The sequence below is a fragment of the Microcaecilia unicolor genome, chromosome 8 (assembly GCF_901765095.1).
Source record: "Microcaecilia unicolor chromosome 8, aMicUni1.1, whole genome shotgun sequence".
Lineage (NCBI taxonomy): Eukaryota > Metazoa > Chordata > Amphibia > Gymnophiona > Siphonopidae > Microcaecilia > Microcaecilia unicolor.
The window spans coordinates 72,424,797-72,445,837 of record NC_044038.1 but is presented as its reverse complement, the minus strand read 5'-3'; the positions used below and the strand labels follow the sequence as shown (position 1 = coordinate 72,445,837).

Below are 21,041 nucleotides of genomic sequence, written 5' to 3'. Positions count from 1 at the left end.
ACCCAGTGTCAAGGTGGTCTGCCCAGATATTTGGTGGCACTATTTGGGTAAATGCTATCTGGGTTAGCCCCAGCTACCGTGATTTAACTGGGCAGAGGCCTCTCCTGCCTGTTAAATCATTTTTAAGTATCTACTGCAACATTCCTCACTCTCAACTGTTCTGATCCACAAGAATCCAAACTACAACCTATGGATTTTAACCAGCAAACTTGCAGTGTACGTCTACAGCAAACTTACATCTAGCTTGTCTGCCTCCACATAGCACAAACCCTAGCCTTGACAATAATCAGAAAGTTATTCCACTTGGTCCTCCTGGGCATTTTAAAACACCAAGGGAATGCTTCACTATGGATGCTTATCAGACTCTTCACACAACAAATACATGATTCTTCTGCCACTGGCATGACAGTTCCTTAATCTTTAATCTGTAATAACATGAATGTTCCTACCTCTTTTCAATGTCTGAAAACTATGCCAGTATATCACCTCTGTATTTCCCTCCCTTAAGCCATCTTGCTTTGCTGCTCATTGCTTCTGCCTCACTTCTCCATTCCATTTTCTGCTTTACTGCAACTACTCTAGGGGTTTCTTCTGTTCACTAGCAGACTGTTCCTTAGTTTCAGGTTCTCAATTATCTTCACCTGTTTTCTGAGTCCTTGCTGCGTTCTTACTGCATGTCCCAGACTTCTTGCCTCTAATGTGAGCTCACCTCCTGTCAGTTCAGGACTCCCAGGGACTACAACTCTCAGCATTCCATTGAGTTCACTTTCTTTTAGCGCTCTCCAATGCCCTCTGGAGGTCCCTGTACTGCCAGGGTGTCATAATGCTTAGCATATGTATACATACCTTTTACATCAACTGTTCAGTAGGTATGTCTACATCAGCATTTGTACACTACTGGGACTTGTTCTGGGAGTCCATCTTTTAAACACACGTACAGGCTTATTTTCGAAAGAGGACGCCCATCTTTCGAAACAAATCGGAAGATGGGCGTCCTTCTCCCAGGGTCGCCGAAATCGGCATAATCGAAAGCCGATTTTGGGCGTCCCCAACTGCTTTCCGTCGCAGGGACGACCAAAGTTTCCGGGGGGGTGTCGGAGGTGTAGCGAAGGCGGGACTTGGGCGTGCCTAACACACGGACGTCCTCGACCCATAATCGAATAAAGAAGGGTGTTCCTGACGAACACTTGGACGACTTTACTTGGTCCTTTTTTTTGTTACGACCAAGCCATGAAAAGGTGCCCAAACTGACCAGATGACCACTGGAGGGAATCGGGGATGACCTCCCCTTACTCCCCAGTGGTCACTTATTTTTTGCCAGCCTCAAATGTCATACTCAGGTCCGTTGTAGCAGTATGCAGGTCCCTGGAGCAGTTTTAGTGGGTGTAGTGCACTTCAAGCAGGCGGACCCAGGCCCATCCCCCCTACCTGTTACACTTGTGGTGGAAAATGTGAGCCCTCCAAAACCCACCACAAACCCACTGTACCCACATGTAGGTGCCCCTCTTCACCCATAAGGGCTATGGTAATGGTGTACAGTAATGGGGAGTGGGTTTTGGGGGGTCTTAGCACACAAGGTAAGGGAGCTATGCACCTGGGAGCAATTTGTGAAGTCCACTGCAGTGTCCCCTAGGGTGCCCGGTTGGTGTCCTGGCATGTGAGGGGGACCAGTACACTACAAATGCTGGCTCCTCCCATTACCAAAGGGCTTGGATTTGGTCATTTCTGAGATCAGCGTACTCGGTTTCCATTATCGCCGAAAATCAGAAACGACCAAGTCTAAGGACGACCATCTCTAAGGTTGACCTAAATTTCCAGATTTTGGTGTCCCTGACTGTATTATTGAAACGAAAGATGGACGTCCACCTTGTTTCGATAATACGGGTTTCCCCGCCCCTTCACGGGGACGTCCTGCGAGAATGTCCTCAGAAAAACTTGGGCATCCCTTTCGATTATGCCCCTCATAGGCACCTATGTTAACTTTACAAAATAGTTAAAATAACTACCTTTTTTGGATTTCTCACATAGGTATTCTGTTATAAAATCAGCCCCTAAGAGGCTAATTTTGAAAGAATCTAGACACCTGACTTTCAGAAAGAGGAACCTAAACTTTATTTGTGAATTTAAAAAGTTGCTGGTCCTGAGCTCCTAGATTTTGAAGCCTTTGATCACAAGACTCTCTTAAAGGAGGTTTGGCCAAAACTGGAGCTAAGGCAGGGTAATGGTCAATAAACCAGTGCTGGGCACCTATCTTAGGTACTTAACTCAGGCATTCCTATAGAAACACAGGAAAATGTAGGCATATAAAAACCATATGGCCTATCCAGTCTGTCCATCCATGCCATTTACTCTCCCTATCACTCCCTTAGAGATCCTATGTACTTGTCCCAAGCTCTCTTGAATTCAGATACTGTTTTAGTCTCCGTCACTTCCATCGGGAAACCATTCCATGAATTCACCACCCTTTCCATGAAGTATTTCCTCTGGATACTTCTAAGTCTATCCCCTTTCACCTTCATCCTATGCCCCCTCGTTCCTGAGCTTCCTTTCAATTTAAAGAGATTTGCCTACTGTGCATTTATGCTGCATAGGTATTTAAATGTCTCTATCGTATCTTCCCTCTCCTGCCTTTCTTCCAAGGTATGCATATTGAGATCTTTTAGTCTGTCCCCATATGCTTTATGATGAAGACCACTGACTATTTTAGTAGCCGCCCTCTGGACCACCTCCATCCTCTTTATATCTTTTTGAAAGTGCGGTCTTCAGATTTGTTCACAATATTCTGTCATGTTCCCTGACCGTTCAGGATATGGGCATCTGAGGACGGGGCAGCCATCTTGGATTTGGGTATTTCCAGGATAGGGCGGCCATCTTAGAGGTGGGTGTCTTAAGTTGTGGTAGTCATCTTGGAGTTGGGCAGTTTCAGGAAGGAAGGCCATATTTCGGCGTAAGGGCGTCTCCGGTGGGGGCAGCCATCTTGTTGACAGCTGCACATGTTTGGGCCTAATTCCTGGTCTATTTAAAGCCCGACTACCAGTCCTTCCACGCTTCGGCTTCTACTCAGTTCCTTGGGTAATTGCAGTGCTTCTAGATACCTTCACGTCTGCTTCTTGGTCTTGATCTCTACCTGATCCTGGATTTGCTATTGTTTGCTGCCTGGTATTGACCTTTGCCTGTTCCTGATCTGCTACTGTTTGCTGCCTGGTACTGACCGTTGCCTGTTCCTGGATCTGCTACTGTTCGCTACCTGGTATTGACCTTTGCCTGTTCCTGGATCTGCTACTGCTTGCTGCCCAGTACTGACCTCTGTTGGCTCCTGGTCCTGCTTCTGTCCGTTGCTTGGCCGAGCCCCGTGGACTTTGTTCTGGACTCAGTTCTCTCTGCTGTTTGCTTCCCGCACCTGGGGGCTCAACCCCTGGGGAACGGAGGGGGACACAGGGGGAACTCGGGGTTGGCCGACAGCTCGGTGAGGAATCCTCCTCCATCGGGCACAAGAGCTCACACCTCCACTGGGCGAGCCTGACAATTCTAAATGAGGTCTCACCAGAGTCTTATACAGTGGCATCATCACCTCCTTTTCCCTACTGGCCATTCCTCTCCCTATACACCCAAGTATCCTTCTAGCTTTTGCCGTTGCCTTTCAATCTGTTTGGCTACTTAAAATCATCACATATGATCACACCCAAGTCCCGCTCCTCTTTAGTGCACAAAACTTCTTCACTCCCTAAGTTCCCTCAGGTTTTTGCAGCCCAAATGCATAACCCTGCATTTTTAGCATTAAATCTAAGCTACCAAATTCCCAACCATTCCTCTATCTTTGCTAAATCCTTCATCTTGTTACCCACACCATTGGGGGTGACTTAACTTTAGAAATCTCTGTTTAAAGAGCCTAAATGTAATGTTTATTTTTATTTAGCAATTTATAGACTACTTTGAATTTTAGGCGGTTCACAACCAACATAAATAATAATGTTAGGTGCCTATATTCAGAAAAAGGTTTTGGAAGACATTTTACTTTCTGAATATATGTTCCTAACCTTAATACGTCACTTAAGAACTTCTACTGAGGCACTCAGACCTCTTTGGAAACTGGCCTCTACATTCTTGTTTTTACTTATAGTTCTACTGTTTTACTGTCTTTTGATTCCAGGGCTAGCAGGTATACCAAATTTACAGTCAAAAGTCTGGCTTACCACCCATGAATAACCACTGTTAGCAGCCTCATCTTCATCTGTTATTATTCCTTCATAGGGTCCAAAATGAACACCTTTTGGTAAAGTTGTTGCCTCATTCCAGACTCCAAGCCCTGCTTGGGGGATATTTGAAGGTCTGATTCTCATTCCCAGTGGCAGGGTGAGGGCAGATCTATTTGACGACCCTGGTTCAACTGCAGTGTCTTTAACAAACATCGGAGGCCCATGAACTGAACACTCCTCAACAAAAAGTTCCTGGCACTCCTCACAAACTAAAATGAAGCAAAGAAGAAAACAATTACTATGCACTTTCTTTTTATATTTATTCACAGCCTCCAAGTTACCCAGTTACAGGAAGGAGACTTTTTGGTAAGTCCTGGTTTGAAAGGTTCCAAAGCAGTGTGGTATTTGTAATCCCTGATTCTACCCATTGAAATCAGTGCACCGTGTCCCATAATACATCAGGATAGATCTAAAATCTCCCTCCTGGAACTGAGTAACTTGGTAGCTCTGCCTATTCCTGTGTATCAAATTATTTTTATTCCACTACTGTCATTTTCCATACCACTGTTTATACTAACACCTGTTAGACGAGACAAGGCTGACATTCTATGTTTCTCTATCCAGGTGACAGTCACTAGGCACAAATACAGCATCACCCCTGTTAGTGAGTGATGAGAACTTTTGTCCTATAAATCTTACATTTTTTTTATCCACAAAGGAAAATTGCACCTTGCCCTTCAAATATTCCTAGTGATTCTTTACTTCATATTATTAAGAACATTTTGCGGTCAACATTCAGCCTATAGTGGTGAGCAGTGTATAAGTCAGTTTCAGCTGCAAGCTAACTTATACTCCAGATATTCGATGCTGGGGCATGCGTGGTTCCTTGCACTGAATATCCAGCTATGTTCACCGACTTGGAAATAACTGGTTAAACCAGGCATCGACCGATATTCAGACTGGTGCCCAGTTAACTCAGCACAGTTGTTTTGCTGTCCTAACTTTATGCTCTTATTTAGCTAGCTAGCAGACTATTACCGCTAACCAGCTGTTGGTCTACCTCTGCCCACGTCCTGATCCTAATCTAGCCAGTTAGAGGATGGCTAGTTAGCGGGGATATTCAGCGGCACTAACCCTTTGTTGCTGTTTATGTTTGCACTTTTTATACTTTATAGGGGTTATTCTATAAAGAAAGGGATAACATTTCCATGCCAAAAACACACATAAATGACTAGAATACTGACACATACTTGTTGGAGATTTATCCTTAGTTTCTAATTTCAGACCTATTGCAAACATTCCCTTTCTTGCAAAACTGCTTGAGTTTGTTGTGGGATCTCAGTAATCTAAGTATATAGAAGGCAATGATCTTTTGATGGTTCTCAGCATGGTTTTTGATAATTTCATAGAAATCAAACAAAATAAAACAAGGAAAAGAAAATAAGATGATACCTTTATTGGACATAACTTAATACATTTCTTGATTAGCTTTCGAAGGTTGCCCTTCTTCCTCAGATCGGAAATAAGCAAATGTGCTAGCTTATTTCCGATCTGAGGAAGAAGGGCAACCTTCGAAAGCTAATCAAGAAATGTATTAAGTTATGTCCAATAAAAAAGGTATCATCTTATTTTCTTTTCCATGTTTTATTTTGTTTGATTTCTATTGATAACCTTAAGAGTGGACTAACATGGCTACCACACTCCTCTACTGATAATTTCATAGTAAGGAGACCCTGCTGTTGCTTTTAACATCGGAAGTAAGATGTATTCTGTGCAGTAGTAGAGAGATGGTTTTGCTACAATTCGATATTTCGGCTGCTTTCGATACTGTCAATCATATATCCTGTTTACATTGTCAGAATTTGGTTTTAGTGGGATTGTTTTTAATTGGGTTGGATCTTTTCTGAGGAATAGACAGTATCTAGTATTGAAGGACAGCAGTTATTCATCTTCATGGGAATCTTCTTGTGGTGTTCCCCAGGGCTCTCCTATCTCTCCGCTCCTGTACAACTTGTACATGAGTTCTCTTGGTCAAATTTTGTTGAAACCTGGTGAGCTCATGTTGTCCAATGCGGATGACATTTTTTTCTTGATCCCTTTTGATCAGAATGTGGACTCTATTTCTTTTATGATTAGTAGTTGTATAGACAGGATAAAAGCTTTGTCAGTTAAGTTCAAACTTAAGCTTAATGCTGATATGACCGAGGTATTATGGTTTTCCTTGGATTTAGTTAAATTCCCAAGACGATCGTAGTGGAACATGGATTCCAGTTTAATGTAGAGCAAACCTCAAGTTTTGGGAGTAGTTTTTGGACTCATCATTGACAATGAGCCACAGATCAATAGCTTGATTAGAAAATCTATTTCAAACTGAAACAACTGCGACTGGGCTGAGTCGTATTTTTACAAGAACATTTTTGGATTATTGTGCAATTAACTATTTATGATTACTAATTATGGAAATTCTCTACATTTGAGGTTGTCTGGGCAGCTTTCTAAGATTCAGATGATCCAAATTTAGCTGCTAGGCTAATATTTTGGAAAACATCAAACAGATCATATAACTCCTTCGTTGGGTGCATTACATTGGCTGCCTGTGCAGGCCCGGATCATTTTAAAAAATACTTGTTTTGTATTTAAGTTTTTGATGGCACTGGCCTTGAAGATGGATCTCAAATGGGGGAATTGTTAAAATTCAGGACAAGTTCTAGGAGTTGAAATTATTTGATGTTAGCTTTTCCTTCAACCAAAGGTATACGGTTTAAAGCTGCTTTTTCCCATTCCTTTTTCTTTTCAGATGTTCATTACTGGAATAATCTTCCCTTTGAGTTGCGTTCAATGAGTTGTTAATTTATTATTTCAAAAAGCTTTCAAAACATATTTGTGTACTAGGCCAGGGGTGTTATGATTTTATTCCTTTTTTTAAAAGTACTTTTTATTATGTGTTCATTCATGATGATTGCATCAGTCTCTTACCTAAAAAATGTAACTCGTCTCAAATCTTTTTCTAAGAGAGCTGGCAAGAGTTAAGTCTCTGACAGCATAGCACAGCATAACATAACATGTGTATGTGTACATATGTTGGAAACCCAGTTATGAACTATTCTGTAACTATGGGCATATATCTTTGATACAGAATAGTTTACAGATGGGCATTCACATGGGCAGAGTTTGGGTAGAACACACAATGGTGAAATTAGATCTTACCTGCTAATTTTCTTTCCTTTAGTTCCTCCAGATCAGTTCAGATGAGAAATACTAGCCTCAAAGTGAGCCTATAAGTGCCCTCTGCAGCCTCCCTAAGCTATAATAGAAGCACCCTCAAAGCCTTCCTTTGTATCATTTTAAACACACATCGAAAAAAACACCTGTTTTAAAACAAGGAAAGTAACCAGAAACAATAATACACAGAGACTGACTGAGGTAACCTCTGAGTCCTCAGAGTTCACTCTTCACTGTTCTGTTTTATTTATTTATTTTTTGCTGCTGCTCCACTCGAGTCTTCTACACTTCCAACCAAAAAACATATCTGTCTATAGCTAACTCCCTATGAGTTCTCTGAACTGGTCTGCAGGAACTAAAGGAAAGAAAACTAGCAGGTATGATCTAACTTCACCTTCCTTAGCATTCCTCCAAATCAGTTCAAATGAGTAGGGAGTACCAGAACAGTAATTTTCATGAAGGAGGGACTGCTAAGCCCATGGTCAGCACCCTCTGTTCAAAACATGCATCCTGCCTCATTTGCATATCCAGTCAAAAAACGAGAGGTTAAAGAGTACACCAAAAAGATAGTACAACAAAAAGCACACATCAACCTTCGGAAACAGAACAGTGAAAAGAACTTTATTGACAATATCCAACATGGTCTGTGTTTCGGCGACCAAGCGCCTGCATCAGGAGTCAATGGGAACTTAGAACTCTTAAATAAAGTTAAGAAATTTTCTGTATATTCCTCTAAATAACACACAGTGGTCCCTATTCTAATCGAGGAAACAAAAGCTGAAAAATATTCAGTGAACGCTGTCCCACTTACCATCTGCAAAATAATAGTACGTATAGTTCTTTGTTTCGTATCGCTGATGCCGTTATCGGTCAAGACAATTGCCAAAAAGCTAGTTTTCTTGATCGATAACAGCGTCAGCATTTACTGAACATTTTTCAGCTTTTGTTTCCCCGATTAGAAGTGGAACCACTGTGTGCTATTTAGAGGAATATACAGATGACTTCTTTCCTTTATTTAAGAGTACTAAGTTCCCATTGACCCCTGATGCAGGCACTTAGTCGCCGAAACACGGCTCATGTCGGGTCTTGTCAATGAAGTACTTTTCAATGTCCTGTTTCCAGAGGTCGATGTGTGCTTTTTTGTTGTACTCACTTGCACATCCAGCCAATAATGCCTTGCAAAGGAATGTAAGGAAGACCAGGTGGCTGACCTACAAATATCAAGAGGAGGAATCAGACCAAGCTTCTCTCAGGAAGTTGCCTCCCCCCTGGTAGAATGAGCTTTAAGCCTTGAGGGCACTGAACAGCCTTTGAGAAGATAAGCCAAAGAAATTATTCCTTCAGCCAGCAAGCTATAGACGTCTTAGAAGCCACTTGAGAGTCTATCGGAGGTAAGAAACTCCTCCTTCCTCCTCCAGATATTCTTGGATGGCCCTGCGGACATCAAGATGGTATAACTGCTTGAGCTCTACATCACCTCTAGCATCCCCCCAGAACTGGCAACACTACAGCATGGTTGATGTGGAAAGGAGACACAGCCTTGGGCAGAAAGAAAGGGACCATCTGTAACACTATCTTTTCCTTATGAACCACTAGGAATGGCTCCCAACAAGACATAGCCAGCTCCGAAATGCACCCTGCTGAACAAATTGCTACCATTTCAAAAAACCTCCACAAGTGAACGTATGCCAAGAAATGGAATGCCTTCTAGAACTGGGGATGGTGGACATTAATTTTACGGAGTACCCCTCTTATATAGGCATGCCTTCTCAAGAGCCAAACTGTAAGACAAAACAGAGAGAGGTCTTGCATCTTCACAGGCCCTTGCCATAGCAGTATGTCCAACACTGGAAGCAAAAACAGAGCATTCAATGCACAGCCAATTGGGAGCCACCAGCACTACTGGTCCTCCATGCCCTTGTACCCTCTGGGTGATCCTGCCCAGACGCAGCCACAGAGGGAATGCATAAAGAAGACTGAGGGAAGGGCCACGGCTGAACCAGAGCATCTATCCCTTTAGCACAGCTGCCATTTCTAAGGCTGAAGAACTAAATCACCTTCACTTTGAATGCTTTCATCATCAAGTCCATCACAGGTTTCACCTCAACACCAAACTATCAATAAACAAACCTCCTGACAGACTCCATTCACTGGATCCAATAGACTGGCAGCTCAAGTGGTCTACTTACACATTTTCCACACTGGCAACATGGGTAACTACCAAATCCTCCAAGTGCTTTCTCTACTGAGTTCAGCAATGACATCGGCCTCCAGAGCTATCTGCAGGCTTTTTGTCTTGTCTTGGCAGTTCAAAATCACTGCCCTGACATTGTCAGATGAACCTTGTACCATTTTGTTCTAAAGGATGGACTGAGCACCCAGACAAATGGCCCTGGTCTCTAATCTCTTAGACCAGGCTGCCACTTCCTTGGTCCACATCTCTTGGGCAACTTGCCCTAGACAATGGGCCCCCCACACCTTGAGGCTCACATCTGCGGTGACACCATGGAACTCAGTGCCTGAGGGAAGTACCATGCCTGGGGTCAGACCTTTGCAAGCAAGATATGAACTTGCCTTTGCAATTCCACCACTCTGTCCTTCGTCAGGAATAAATGACTGTGGACTTTGTCTAAATACCCCCCCCACCCAGGATACTCAATCACTTGGGAAGGCACTAGCTTGGTTTTGGTAGAGTTTACCACCCAACCAAGCTCCTACAACAACTGGACAATGCACTTTGTGGACCTCACACTCTCCTGCACTGATTTTGCTCAGATTAGCCAGTCATCTAGATAAAGGTGTGCTAAGATGCTTTCCCACCACTTTGGAGAAGGTTCTGTGGACTACTGTCATGCCAAATAGCAGGGCACAAAACTTCCAACGTTAACCTAGGATGATAAACCAAAGGTACCTTTGAGCCAGTCTGATGGGAATATGAAGATACACTTCTGACAAATCCAGAGACACGAGGAATCCTCCTTGCCTAAGGGTAGAGTTTACATATAGAAACTGAGGACCTACAGAGTCTTGTTGATGCCTTTGAGATCCAGAATAGGGTGAAAAGTGCCCTCAGCACAATGAAGCAGATGGAATACCTGCCTGTACCTAGCTCTTAGTGGAGGTAGGCACTACTGCCCGAAGTTGAAGGAGTGTCTGCAGCAACTCCTCAATTGCTGCTGCTTTCCAGAGTGAGCAACAAGGAGACAAAAGGAAAACCTCCAGCAGAGGTCAAGCGAACTCCAGAGCATAGCCCTCTTTTACTTCTACGACCCACTGGTCTTTGGTTAACTGGGCTCACCTCTGATAAAACCCCTGAAGACAATCTCCTATTGCTACTGGAAGAAGGGCCCCCCAAACCTTCACTGAGGCCCATGAGCCTGTCCAGGAGGGTTACTCCCCACATCTCGGCCTCCTCTGTGACCATCGCTAAGGACTGGCCTCTTCTGGAAAAACCTCTGCCTCTGCGTGCCACTCACCTGCTCTGGATAGTAGCACTGGGCCTCACGAAACCTGCCCTATGTCAAAGCTTGAACTGCTCCCCTGGGCTTGTCCTACAGCAAATTAGGGACCTTGGACTCTCCTAAAACTTTCACCACTTGTCCAATTCATTGCCAAAGAGGAACTTACTCTGATAGGGAACCTTACTGAGCTTAGAATTAAATGCCACATCTGCAGACCAATTCTGTAGCCAGAAGAACTGGTATGCTGCAACCAAAAGCACCATTATCTTCAATGAGGCCCTGACTAAATCATAAGAGTTATCATCAAGAAGGCAGCCCCATCTTTACCCTGCTGACTTCCACTGTCAGTGCAGAAGAGGAAGACAGCCATTCAGAACCTGTTCTGCCCAGTGAAGACATGCACATGCTACTAACTACTGCAAATAGCCGCCTGCAACCCCAGGGCCAAAATGTCAAAGGCCTGCTTCAAAAGAGTTTCTATCTGATCACTGGGGGGTCCTTTAAGGCCACTCCCCCTTCCACTGGGATGGTGATCTTCTTGTCACCGCAATGACCAATGCATCCAATTAAGGAAGCCTAAAACATTCCTTAACTTCAGCCAGAACCTGATAGAGACATGACATGGACCTGCCACTTTGATCATTGCAGAACACTGGCTCCTACTATCTGCTCATGTAAACATAAGATTCTCATGTTATCCTTCAAAAGACTTGGTCATTGGCAACGACTACATTTCTAATCTACTTATATTCATGCACGAGCCCTGTACTCTCAAATAGCCCTATTAATGCTACCATCTCACATCAAACTTTCCCTTGATTCTATGAGACATTCCACGAACTGGCCCTTACCTCTGGAATTCCATCCCAACAGATTTCAGACCTGAATCATCCCTGCAGAAAATTGAAAACTGTGACATGCTGGCTATTCCAGGATGGTCCATGGTTCCAACGTACCTGCCCAGTCCTTACTCATCATCTCATCACTACAGCCTTTGCAGAACTTAGACCTCGGCTTTTTCTTCCAAAATTTTATTACTCATAACTTGTTTGATTGTTTTAAACTTCTCCTCAATCTTTTTTCTCCTTTGTGAATTGCTTAGAAACACTTGATTGCTAAAGGTCATTCCTTCTTAATCCAGTCCTCGGGCACAACCTAGCCAGCCTGGTTTTCAGGATATCCACAAAGAATATGTACAAGATAGATTTGCATGCACTGGCTCCTTGGTATGCAAATCAGTCTCATGCATAGTCATTGTGGATATCAGAAAAACCTGAAACTGGCTAGGGGTGCCCCGAGGAATGGATTGAGCAGCACTACAATAGGTGGTATATTAAGTTTCTGCAAATGAATGAATGAATAAATAAGTAAATAAAAACCCAGCATCTGGGGCATTCCACTCCACTAAAAGCAAATTATCCACAGCCCTGTGCATGAAAAGGTCCAGGAGGCCTCCAGATACCTTTCATGAAGGGGTTCACCTGCCGAGTGTCTGACTTTGCTCCTTATCATCAAAATGGGGACAGAAACCACCTGGAAGATCAGCTCCTACAGCTCCTCCCTATGAAAATATAGATCAAGGATGGATCCTCCCCTCGAGGATCCTCTAACCCTCATCAGACTAGGATGGTAAGTCCTCCTCTATGGCCTTCTAAAACTTAAGGATTGCCCACAGAGTCATCCTCAACCTAGGCATCCCACTTCAGACACTGTCTCTTTGGGGCTCACTGGAGCTTCCAGCAAGGCATCAGCCTCTGCCAGCTGTTTCACCCTGGCTTTCCTCAGGCAAAATGCCTGATATATGGGCAAAATAAAAATCCAGCAGAAACCCCAGACCCCTGGGAGCTGCACCCACAATGACACTTGGTGCTAGCCACCAAAAGCGGCACTGTAGTCTCCAAGTGAGAAGGCTCCCCCACACTGACAGATGAATCTAAAATGGTGGCGGTTCCTGCCAAAAATGGCCCCCCATTGCTAATGTCAAGTTACTGGCCTCACACCATCTTCGCGTGCTTGAGATGCTGCCCTGCTAGACCTCAGGAGATTCTATGCTGGAAGCTACAACTCTTTCTGACTGTTGACCAGAGTAGAACTTACAAGTGCCTCTGGCAACTTCAATGCTAGGTCGGCCACACGTCCTACATTAGCATGAATTTTCTGACAGCCATGCACTCTGGCGCACAAAATTTGGCCGCTTCACTCACCCCCTCCAGATGTCTGCCAAACACCCCACAGCAAAGAAGCAGCAGCAGAAAAAGGAGGTCCAACCTCCTCCATGCCCTCAAACTGAATCACTAATCAGGACTGACTGTGCGGTTTATTCTGGAGGTACTCAACATTCCCTTACCAGAGGGTAGAGAAGGGGTGCCAAGGCACATGACCAGATTCCATAGACCCCAGCGCAGGACAGTGACTGTGGAGGGGTGGGATCCCAGCCACCCCAAGTGTGTCACACCAAAGGCTAAGACCTGGGACCCCAGGATCCTGCCCTCAGCATATCTGCTGCTGAAGGAATAATCCATTTTTTCCCAATATTCTGGAAGGCTAGAGCTAAGAACAAATTGTGGTCAGGAGGGGAGGAGAAGAGGAGGATTAGGATTCCAATGTGGAAGATACACTGGAAATGAAAAATTCCCAGGATAGATCTCCATAGAGAGAACCTGCAGCTGACCAATGTGAAGTCCTAGCACTCCATGACCACACATATCATGGCTTAGAAGGGAGTTGACTTTGAAAATCATCTGAAGTTAGATATTCTATTCCTAACATAAAAACTTCAGAGATAGCTAACAGAAGAGCCACCTGATTCTTAACAATTCAACTAAGAAGAAAAGTAAAAGTGCAGCAGAACTGGCAAGGTGGGAACCTAACAGAAATATAGAAACATTCATTCATTTCTTTCACTTTGTATACCGCCCTTATTAACTAGAAAGACCATGGCGGTGTACATACTCAAAAAAAAAAAAAATTACAAATAAATAGTAGGAAAGGAACTACAATTTTGGATAAGAAAGAAATCTCATGCATTCAACAAAGTCAAGTTTAGAAGGAAAAAGGTAGGTAGATAGGTAGGTAGGTAAGTAGGTCATCATGAAGAAAAAAGGGGAAAGAATAAAAGGGGAACAAGGGAAAGAGCTAGTCCTGACAGATGGACATCACCTCTCTATGCAGGGCAAAAAGCAAGAGTAAAATGCCAGGTTTTCAAAACAATCTTAAATTGTTTCAGTGATGATTAAGTGTGTATAGCCAGAGGCACTGTATTCCAAAGGAATGGTAACGTGGAGGGGCATAATTGAACGAAAACGTCTATCTCCATGGGCGTTTATCTCCGAGAACGGGTCCGTGAAGGGGCGGACCGAACCGTATTTTCAAAAAAAATAGACGTCCATGTTTTATTCGACAATTTGTGAGCTGGGCGTTTTTGTTTTTCAGTGATAATGGAAAATGAAAGCGCCCAGCTCAAAAATGAATAAATCCAAGGCATTTGTTCGTGGGAGGGGCCAGGATTCGTAGTGCACTGGTCCCCCTCACATGCCAGGACAACCAACCGGGCACGCTAGGGGGCACTTTTACAAAAACAAAAAAAAGGTAAAAGAGCTCCCAGGTGCATAGCACCCTTCCTTGTGTGTTGAGCCCCCCAAATCCCCCTCAAAACCCACTGGCCACAAGTCTACACCATTACTATAGCCCTAAGGGGTGAAGGGGGGGCACCTACATGTGGGTACAGTGGGTTTGGGGGAGGTTGGACGACTAAGCATTAAGCAGCACAATTGTAACAGGTAGGGGGGGGGATGGGCCTGGGTCCACCTGCCTGAAGTCCACTGCACCCCCTAACAACTGCTCCAGGGACCTGCATACTACTGCCAGGGAGGGGGGTATGACATTTGAGTGGTGAAAATAAAAAGTTGTGAAACATCATTTTTTGTGGTGGGGGGGGGGTTAGTGACCACTGGGGGAGTCAGGGGAGGTCATCCCCGATTCCCTCTGGGGGTAATCTGGTCATTTAGGGCACTTTTGGGGCCTTATTCGTGGAAAAAACAGGGTCCAGGAAAAGTGCCCTAATTCTAGCTACAAACGCATACTTTTTTCCATTATCAGCGAAAGGCGTCCATCTCTCCTCGGCCGATAACCACGCCCCAGTTCCACCATCGCACGCCTCCGACACGCCCCCGTCAACTTTGTACGCTTCCGTGATGGAGTGCAGTTGAAAAACGTCCAAAATCGGCTTTCCATTATACCGATTTATTCGTTTTTGTGAGATAAACATCTATCTCCCGATTTGGGTCGAAATCTAGGCGTTTTTCTCTTTCAATTATAAGGTGGATAGTAACATAGTAGATGACGCAGAAAAAGACCTGCACGGTCCATCCAGTCTGCCCCACAAGATAAACTCATATGTGCTACTTTTTGTGTATACCTAACCTTGATTTGTACCTGTCCTTCTCAGGGCACAGACCGTATAAGTCTGCCCAGCACTATCCCTGCCTCCCAACTACCAGCCCCGCCTCCCACCACCGGCTCTGGCACAGACCGTATAAGTCTGCCAAGCACTATCCCCGCCTCCTACCACCGCTCAGCCACCCAATCTCGGTTAAGCTCCTGAGGATCCATTCCTTCTGAACAGGATTCCTTTATGTTTATCCCACGCATGTTTGAATTCCGTTACCATTTTCATTTCCACCACCTCCCGCGGGAGGGCATTCCAAGCATCCACCACTCTCTCCGTGAAAAAATACTTCCTGACATTTTTCTTGAGTCTGCCCCCTTCAATCTCATTTTATGTCCTCTCGTTCTACCGCCTTCCCATCTCCGGAAAAGATTCCTTTGCGGATTAATACCTTTCAAATATTTGAACGTCTGTTAGCATATCACCCCTGTTTCTCCTTTCCTCCAGAGTATACATGTTCAGGTCAGCAAGTCTTTCCTCATACGTCTTGTTACGCAAATCCCATACCATTCTCGTAGCTTTTCTTTGCACCGCTTTCCATTTTTTTTAACATCCTTCGCAAGATACGGCCTCCAAAACTGAACACAATACTCCAGGGTGGGCCCTCACCAACGTCTTATACAGGGGTATTAAAACCTCTTTTCTTCTGCTGGTCACACCTCTCTCTATACAGCCTAGCAATCTTCTAGCTACGGCCACCGACTTGTCACACTGGTTTCGTTGCCTTTAGGTCTTCAGATACTATCACCCCAAGATCCCTCTCCCCGTCCGTACCTATCAACTCTCCCCGCCTAACACATACATCTCCTTGGATTCTACTCCCTAAGTGCATCACTTTGCATTTCTTTGCATTGAATTTTAATTGCCAAACGTTAGACCATTCTTCTAGCTTCCGCAGATCTTTTTCATGTTTTCCACTCCCTCTGGGGTGTCCACTCTGTTGCAAATCTTGGTGTCATCCGCAAAAAGGCAAACTTTACCTTCTAACCCTTCAGCAATGTCACTCACAAATATATTGAATAGAATGGTGAAAAGAAAAAGAAAGCTCCATGTCTGGTGGATTCAAGAGTAGCCTGTTTGGGGCCTGGGAGAACCAGGCGATGATCATTCAGGGATTGAAGAACACAAGATGGGGAATAGGGGATCATTAAAGAAGATAAGTAGTCAGGTAGATCTATCCGAAATGTCTTATAAGTGAGTAGTGTTTTTCAAGATGGCCGACAGGACGCACCGAGAGGAGCTCCGAGAGGATACCAACGGAGACCTCACACCGGAAGTCACGCCAGAGACTCCAACCGGCAGCCATCTGATCTAGAAGCCGAGAGGAACGAGAAGAACGACAAATGGTCCGGAATGGAGGCGGTGCCGCAGACGCCTCGAATCAAGTCCGCAGAGCCCTGCAAAGCTTGGGAGGCGGATGATCCAACCACAGCACACTTTTGGACCCAAGACCCCTGGTGAACAAGGGAGCAGCGGAGGCTGGCGATCATGAATACCGCCTGATTGGAGAGAGGCCCAGGAGGGTCCCGGAGCGCTGCACAGGGACTAGGGGGTCTCGGCCTGCCCATAGCGCCTGACTGGAGAGAAGCCCAGAAGGGTCCCGAGGTGATGCACAGGGACTAGGGGATCTCAGCCTGCCTATAAAGCCCAGAGCGCATGACTAGAGAGCGGCCCAGAAGGGTCCCGGGGTGCTGCACGGGGACTAGGGGATCTCGACCTGCCCATAGCGCCCACACTAACCTAGCCACGTTGACCGAAAGGAGGATCCAGACCGGAGAGGTTCACAGAACTGCTGTTCCGTGAGCCCAGACGGATCCTAGCTTCGGACGAACCCGCCCAATTACCTGACCTGCACCTAACCCACCGCTGAAAGCGAGACATCCCGAGATACCCAACGGGCCGGTGGAACGAGCTACCCGTACCCGAGAATCGGGAGCAGAGCCAACCTGCCCGCGGTGGATCCGCGATCCTGGGTGAACTTGCTCCATCACAACCCCGGACGGAGGAAACCAATTACGATAGACAGAAGGAAAAGTCGCAAATATCTCTGACCCAATAAGGACTCAACTCTAAGGGGTCCTTCCCGTGACCCGACCTACACGCCAAAGCCGCCCAAACCCGGCCCTGCCTCATGGTGGGGTCGCGTCCCTAGGGAACCTGATCTCCACCAGCCCCGGATGGAAAGGACCGACAGCGGACAGCGGAGCTTGGAAATCGAGTATCTCCGTACCCTCCCCAAACACACCACGAGGCGCCAGTTCAGGGGACCGGAATCAAGACCTGATTGTAGCCCCAGCCACATGGATTAACTGCTGATCAATGACCGATGACCTCCAGGATACAAAATTACCCACTGGACCAGGAACGGAAAAAGAGGAGGAGGGCTAGCTATAATATATAAATCCCAATTCACAGTCACAACAACAGCTAAATCCATTCTTCCCCAACTTGAGATAGCCTCAGTCAGAATCAACCACCCAACCCTTTACGGCCACCTAGACCTTATCCTGTTTTACAGACCACCAAACAACTGGCAAGAATCCCAAACGCATTTTATGGATTTCATATCAAACACCTGTGTTTCCACCCAAAACCTTGAAGATACTAACCTAAGCATCGTATGCGAGTGCAAGGACTTCCTTCAACTATTTTTTTATTTTGTTACATTTGTACCCCGCGCTTTCCCACTCATGGCAGGCTCTATGCGGCAAGCAATGGAGGGTTAAGTGACTTGCCCAGAGTCACAAGGAGCTGCCTGTGCTGGGAATCGAACTCAGTTCCTCAGTTCCCCAGGACCAAAGTCCACCACCCTAACCACTAGGCCACTATGGGAACTCCACTGGCCAAACATGCAACCCACCCACAATAAAGGGCACACGCTAGATATCATCACCCACAAATTCTCACCAGAACCAAATCTCACACTAATAGACACAAATGGACAGCTACACCATGGTCTGATCACTACAGAGAAAACCTCTCCCTTCACTGGAAAACAAAAAATACTCAACAAAAACAACAAACTTATACTACGAGAGGCAAAATAGACCCACCAACATTTTGGCAACAATTCTACAACGACCATGGACAGCACTAACAGACTCACCCCTATTTCTTAGCGAATGGGACAACAGATGCAGAACAGTACTAGACAATAGTGCACCGATTAAAACCAGAACCTCTCGCAGAAATAACTCTATACCATGGTTTAATGAACAACTGAAAGAACTAAAAACACAGGTCAGAGGATTAGAACGAGCGTGGAACAAGAAAAAAGATGAATCCACACTCAAAGACTGGAAACAACTACACAGAAAATACAAATATACCATCAGAAAAACTAAAAGAACATTTTACAAAACCAAAATTGGACCAAACTACAAGGACACACACAAACTCTTCTCACTCGTAAACAAACTACTAAATACTACACCGGTTACTTCCAACAGCATAGACACCACATCTGCTACCAATCTAGCAAACTACTTTAAAGAAAAAATTATAAAGCTGCGACTCTTGCTACCTACCAACCCAACCGATCACTCAAACCTCCTTGAATGTTTAGACCCAATACCTGGGGAATACCCAGCAGACCGATCATGGACTAACTTTGAAACACTCTCACCCAACGACATCTCACAATCGCTTGGAAAATATGCCAAGTCCCAATGCAAATTAGACATCTGCCCCACTAGCCTTATCAGATCTGCCCCTCAACAACTCACAACAGACCTCACGAATCACCTAAACTACATGCTAAAAAATGGCCTATTCCCCACGGATAAAGGAAACATTCTACTTACCCCACTACCTAAAGATGCTAAGAAAAATACAATGGACTTAACCAATTATCGCCCAGTAGCATCCATTCCGCTTATAACCAAACTCATGGAGGGCTTAGTGATGAAACTACTCACCAACTACCTAGATAAACACTCAATTCTACACGAGTCTCAATCAGGATTCTGGTGGAATCACAGTACCGAAACTTTACTAGTGTCGGTAATGAACTCATTCAAACAATCAATTGCAACTGGCAACAACATACTCCTCCTACAATTTGACATGTCCAGTGCCTTTGACATGGTCAATCATGAAATACTTTACACATACTAGAATACTTCGGAGTTGGAGGTAAAGTTCTGAGCTGGTTCAAAGGATTCCTGACCACAAGATCATACCAAGTAACAACGAACGCGGATACATCAGCCCCATGGACACCCGAATGTGGAGTCCCCCAAGGATCTCCCCTCACTCCCACCCTCTTCAACCTGATGATGATACCCTTAGCTAAATTACTAGCTAATCAAAACCTCAACCCCTACATATATGCAGATGATGTCACGATCTATATCCCGTTTAAACATGATCTAAACGAAGTCACAAACAAAACCAACCAAAGCCTCCAAATAATGCACTCCTGGGCGGATGCATTCCAATTAAAACTGAATGCAGAAAAAACACAATGTCTTGTACTCACCTCACAGCATAATACAAGCAACTTCACCACCATAACCACTCCAAACTTTTCTCTTCCCGTCTCAAACAACCTGAAAATTCTTGGAGTCACCATTGACCGAAACCTCACATTCGAAACCCACGTGAAGAATACTACGAAAAAGATGTTCCACTCCATGTGGAAACTCAAAAGAGTAAAACCTTTCTTCCCGAGATCCATCTTTCGTATCCTGATACAATCAATGGTACTAAGTCATCTGGATTACTGCAACGCACTGTATGCTGGCTGCAAAGAACAGACCATCAAGAAACTCCAAACAGCCCAAAACACCGCCGCCAGACTCATATTTGGAAAACCAAAATATGAAAGTGCAAAACCCTTAAGAGAGAAACTCCATTGGCTCCCACTTAAGGAACGGACCACGTTCAAGATCTGAACGATCGTACACAAAATCATCCACGGAGACGCCCCGACCTACATGCTAAACCTCGTGGACCTGCCTCCCAGAAATGCCAAAAGATCATCCAGAAAATTTCTTAATCTACACTTCCCCAGCTGTAAAGGACTAAAATACAAACTTGTACATGCGACCTCCTACATGAGTACGCAGTTATGGAACGCAGTACCAGCTAACCTGAAAACAATCGACGAAATATCCAACTTTCGTAAATCGCTGAAGACGTACCTCTTCAATAAGGCCTACAAAGAGGACCCATAGCTTAACTATAACACCTCACCAATCCACTCTAATCCAAAACTCTTCTTTCTATACCTATTTTCTTAATACTACTTTCCATCCTAATCTCATTGCATCTCCAATTGTATCTGACACCCTGGAATGGCAATGCCATAACAGACCTCTGTAAGCCACATTGAGCCTGCAAATAGGTGGGAAAATGTGGGATACAAATGCAATAAATAAATAAATAAAATGATGTATTGGACCACCGGAAGACAAGTGATGATTCTGAAGAAAAGGAGAATCGTGATCAGAGCAGCGGGCATGACATAGAAGTCTCATAGCAGTGTTCTGGAGTATGCAGCTTTTTTTATACAAAAATGGGGACAGCCAAGATACACAATATTACAATAATCCAATCTGTGAATAAGCAAAGAAAGAATAGGAAGTGGAAGGTGTCGTGATCAAAGTAGTGCTTAACTGAGAAAAAATGCCTGAGAATGTGAAAACTGGATTTACAAATTGCAGAAATCTGTGGTGTGAAACTAAGTTTGGAATCCAAAGTAATTCCCAGGTA

The 21,041-nt window shown here is 44.7% G+C and overlaps 1 protein-coding gene across 1 annotated transcript in view; it reads right to left on the bottom strand.

The window, feature by feature from the left end:
• The window catches only part of PRDM9 (PR/SET domain 9), a 379,759-nt gene that overhangs the window by 135,392 nt on the left and 223,326 nt on the right, over positions 1–21,041 (bottom strand). The window contains exon 8 of the mRNA XM_030213360.1: positions 4,194–4,465. Coding sequence (XP_030069220.1) covers positions 4,194–4,465 — 272 coding nt within the window. The remainder of the gene's footprint in view (positions 1–4,193; positions 4,466–21,041) is intronic.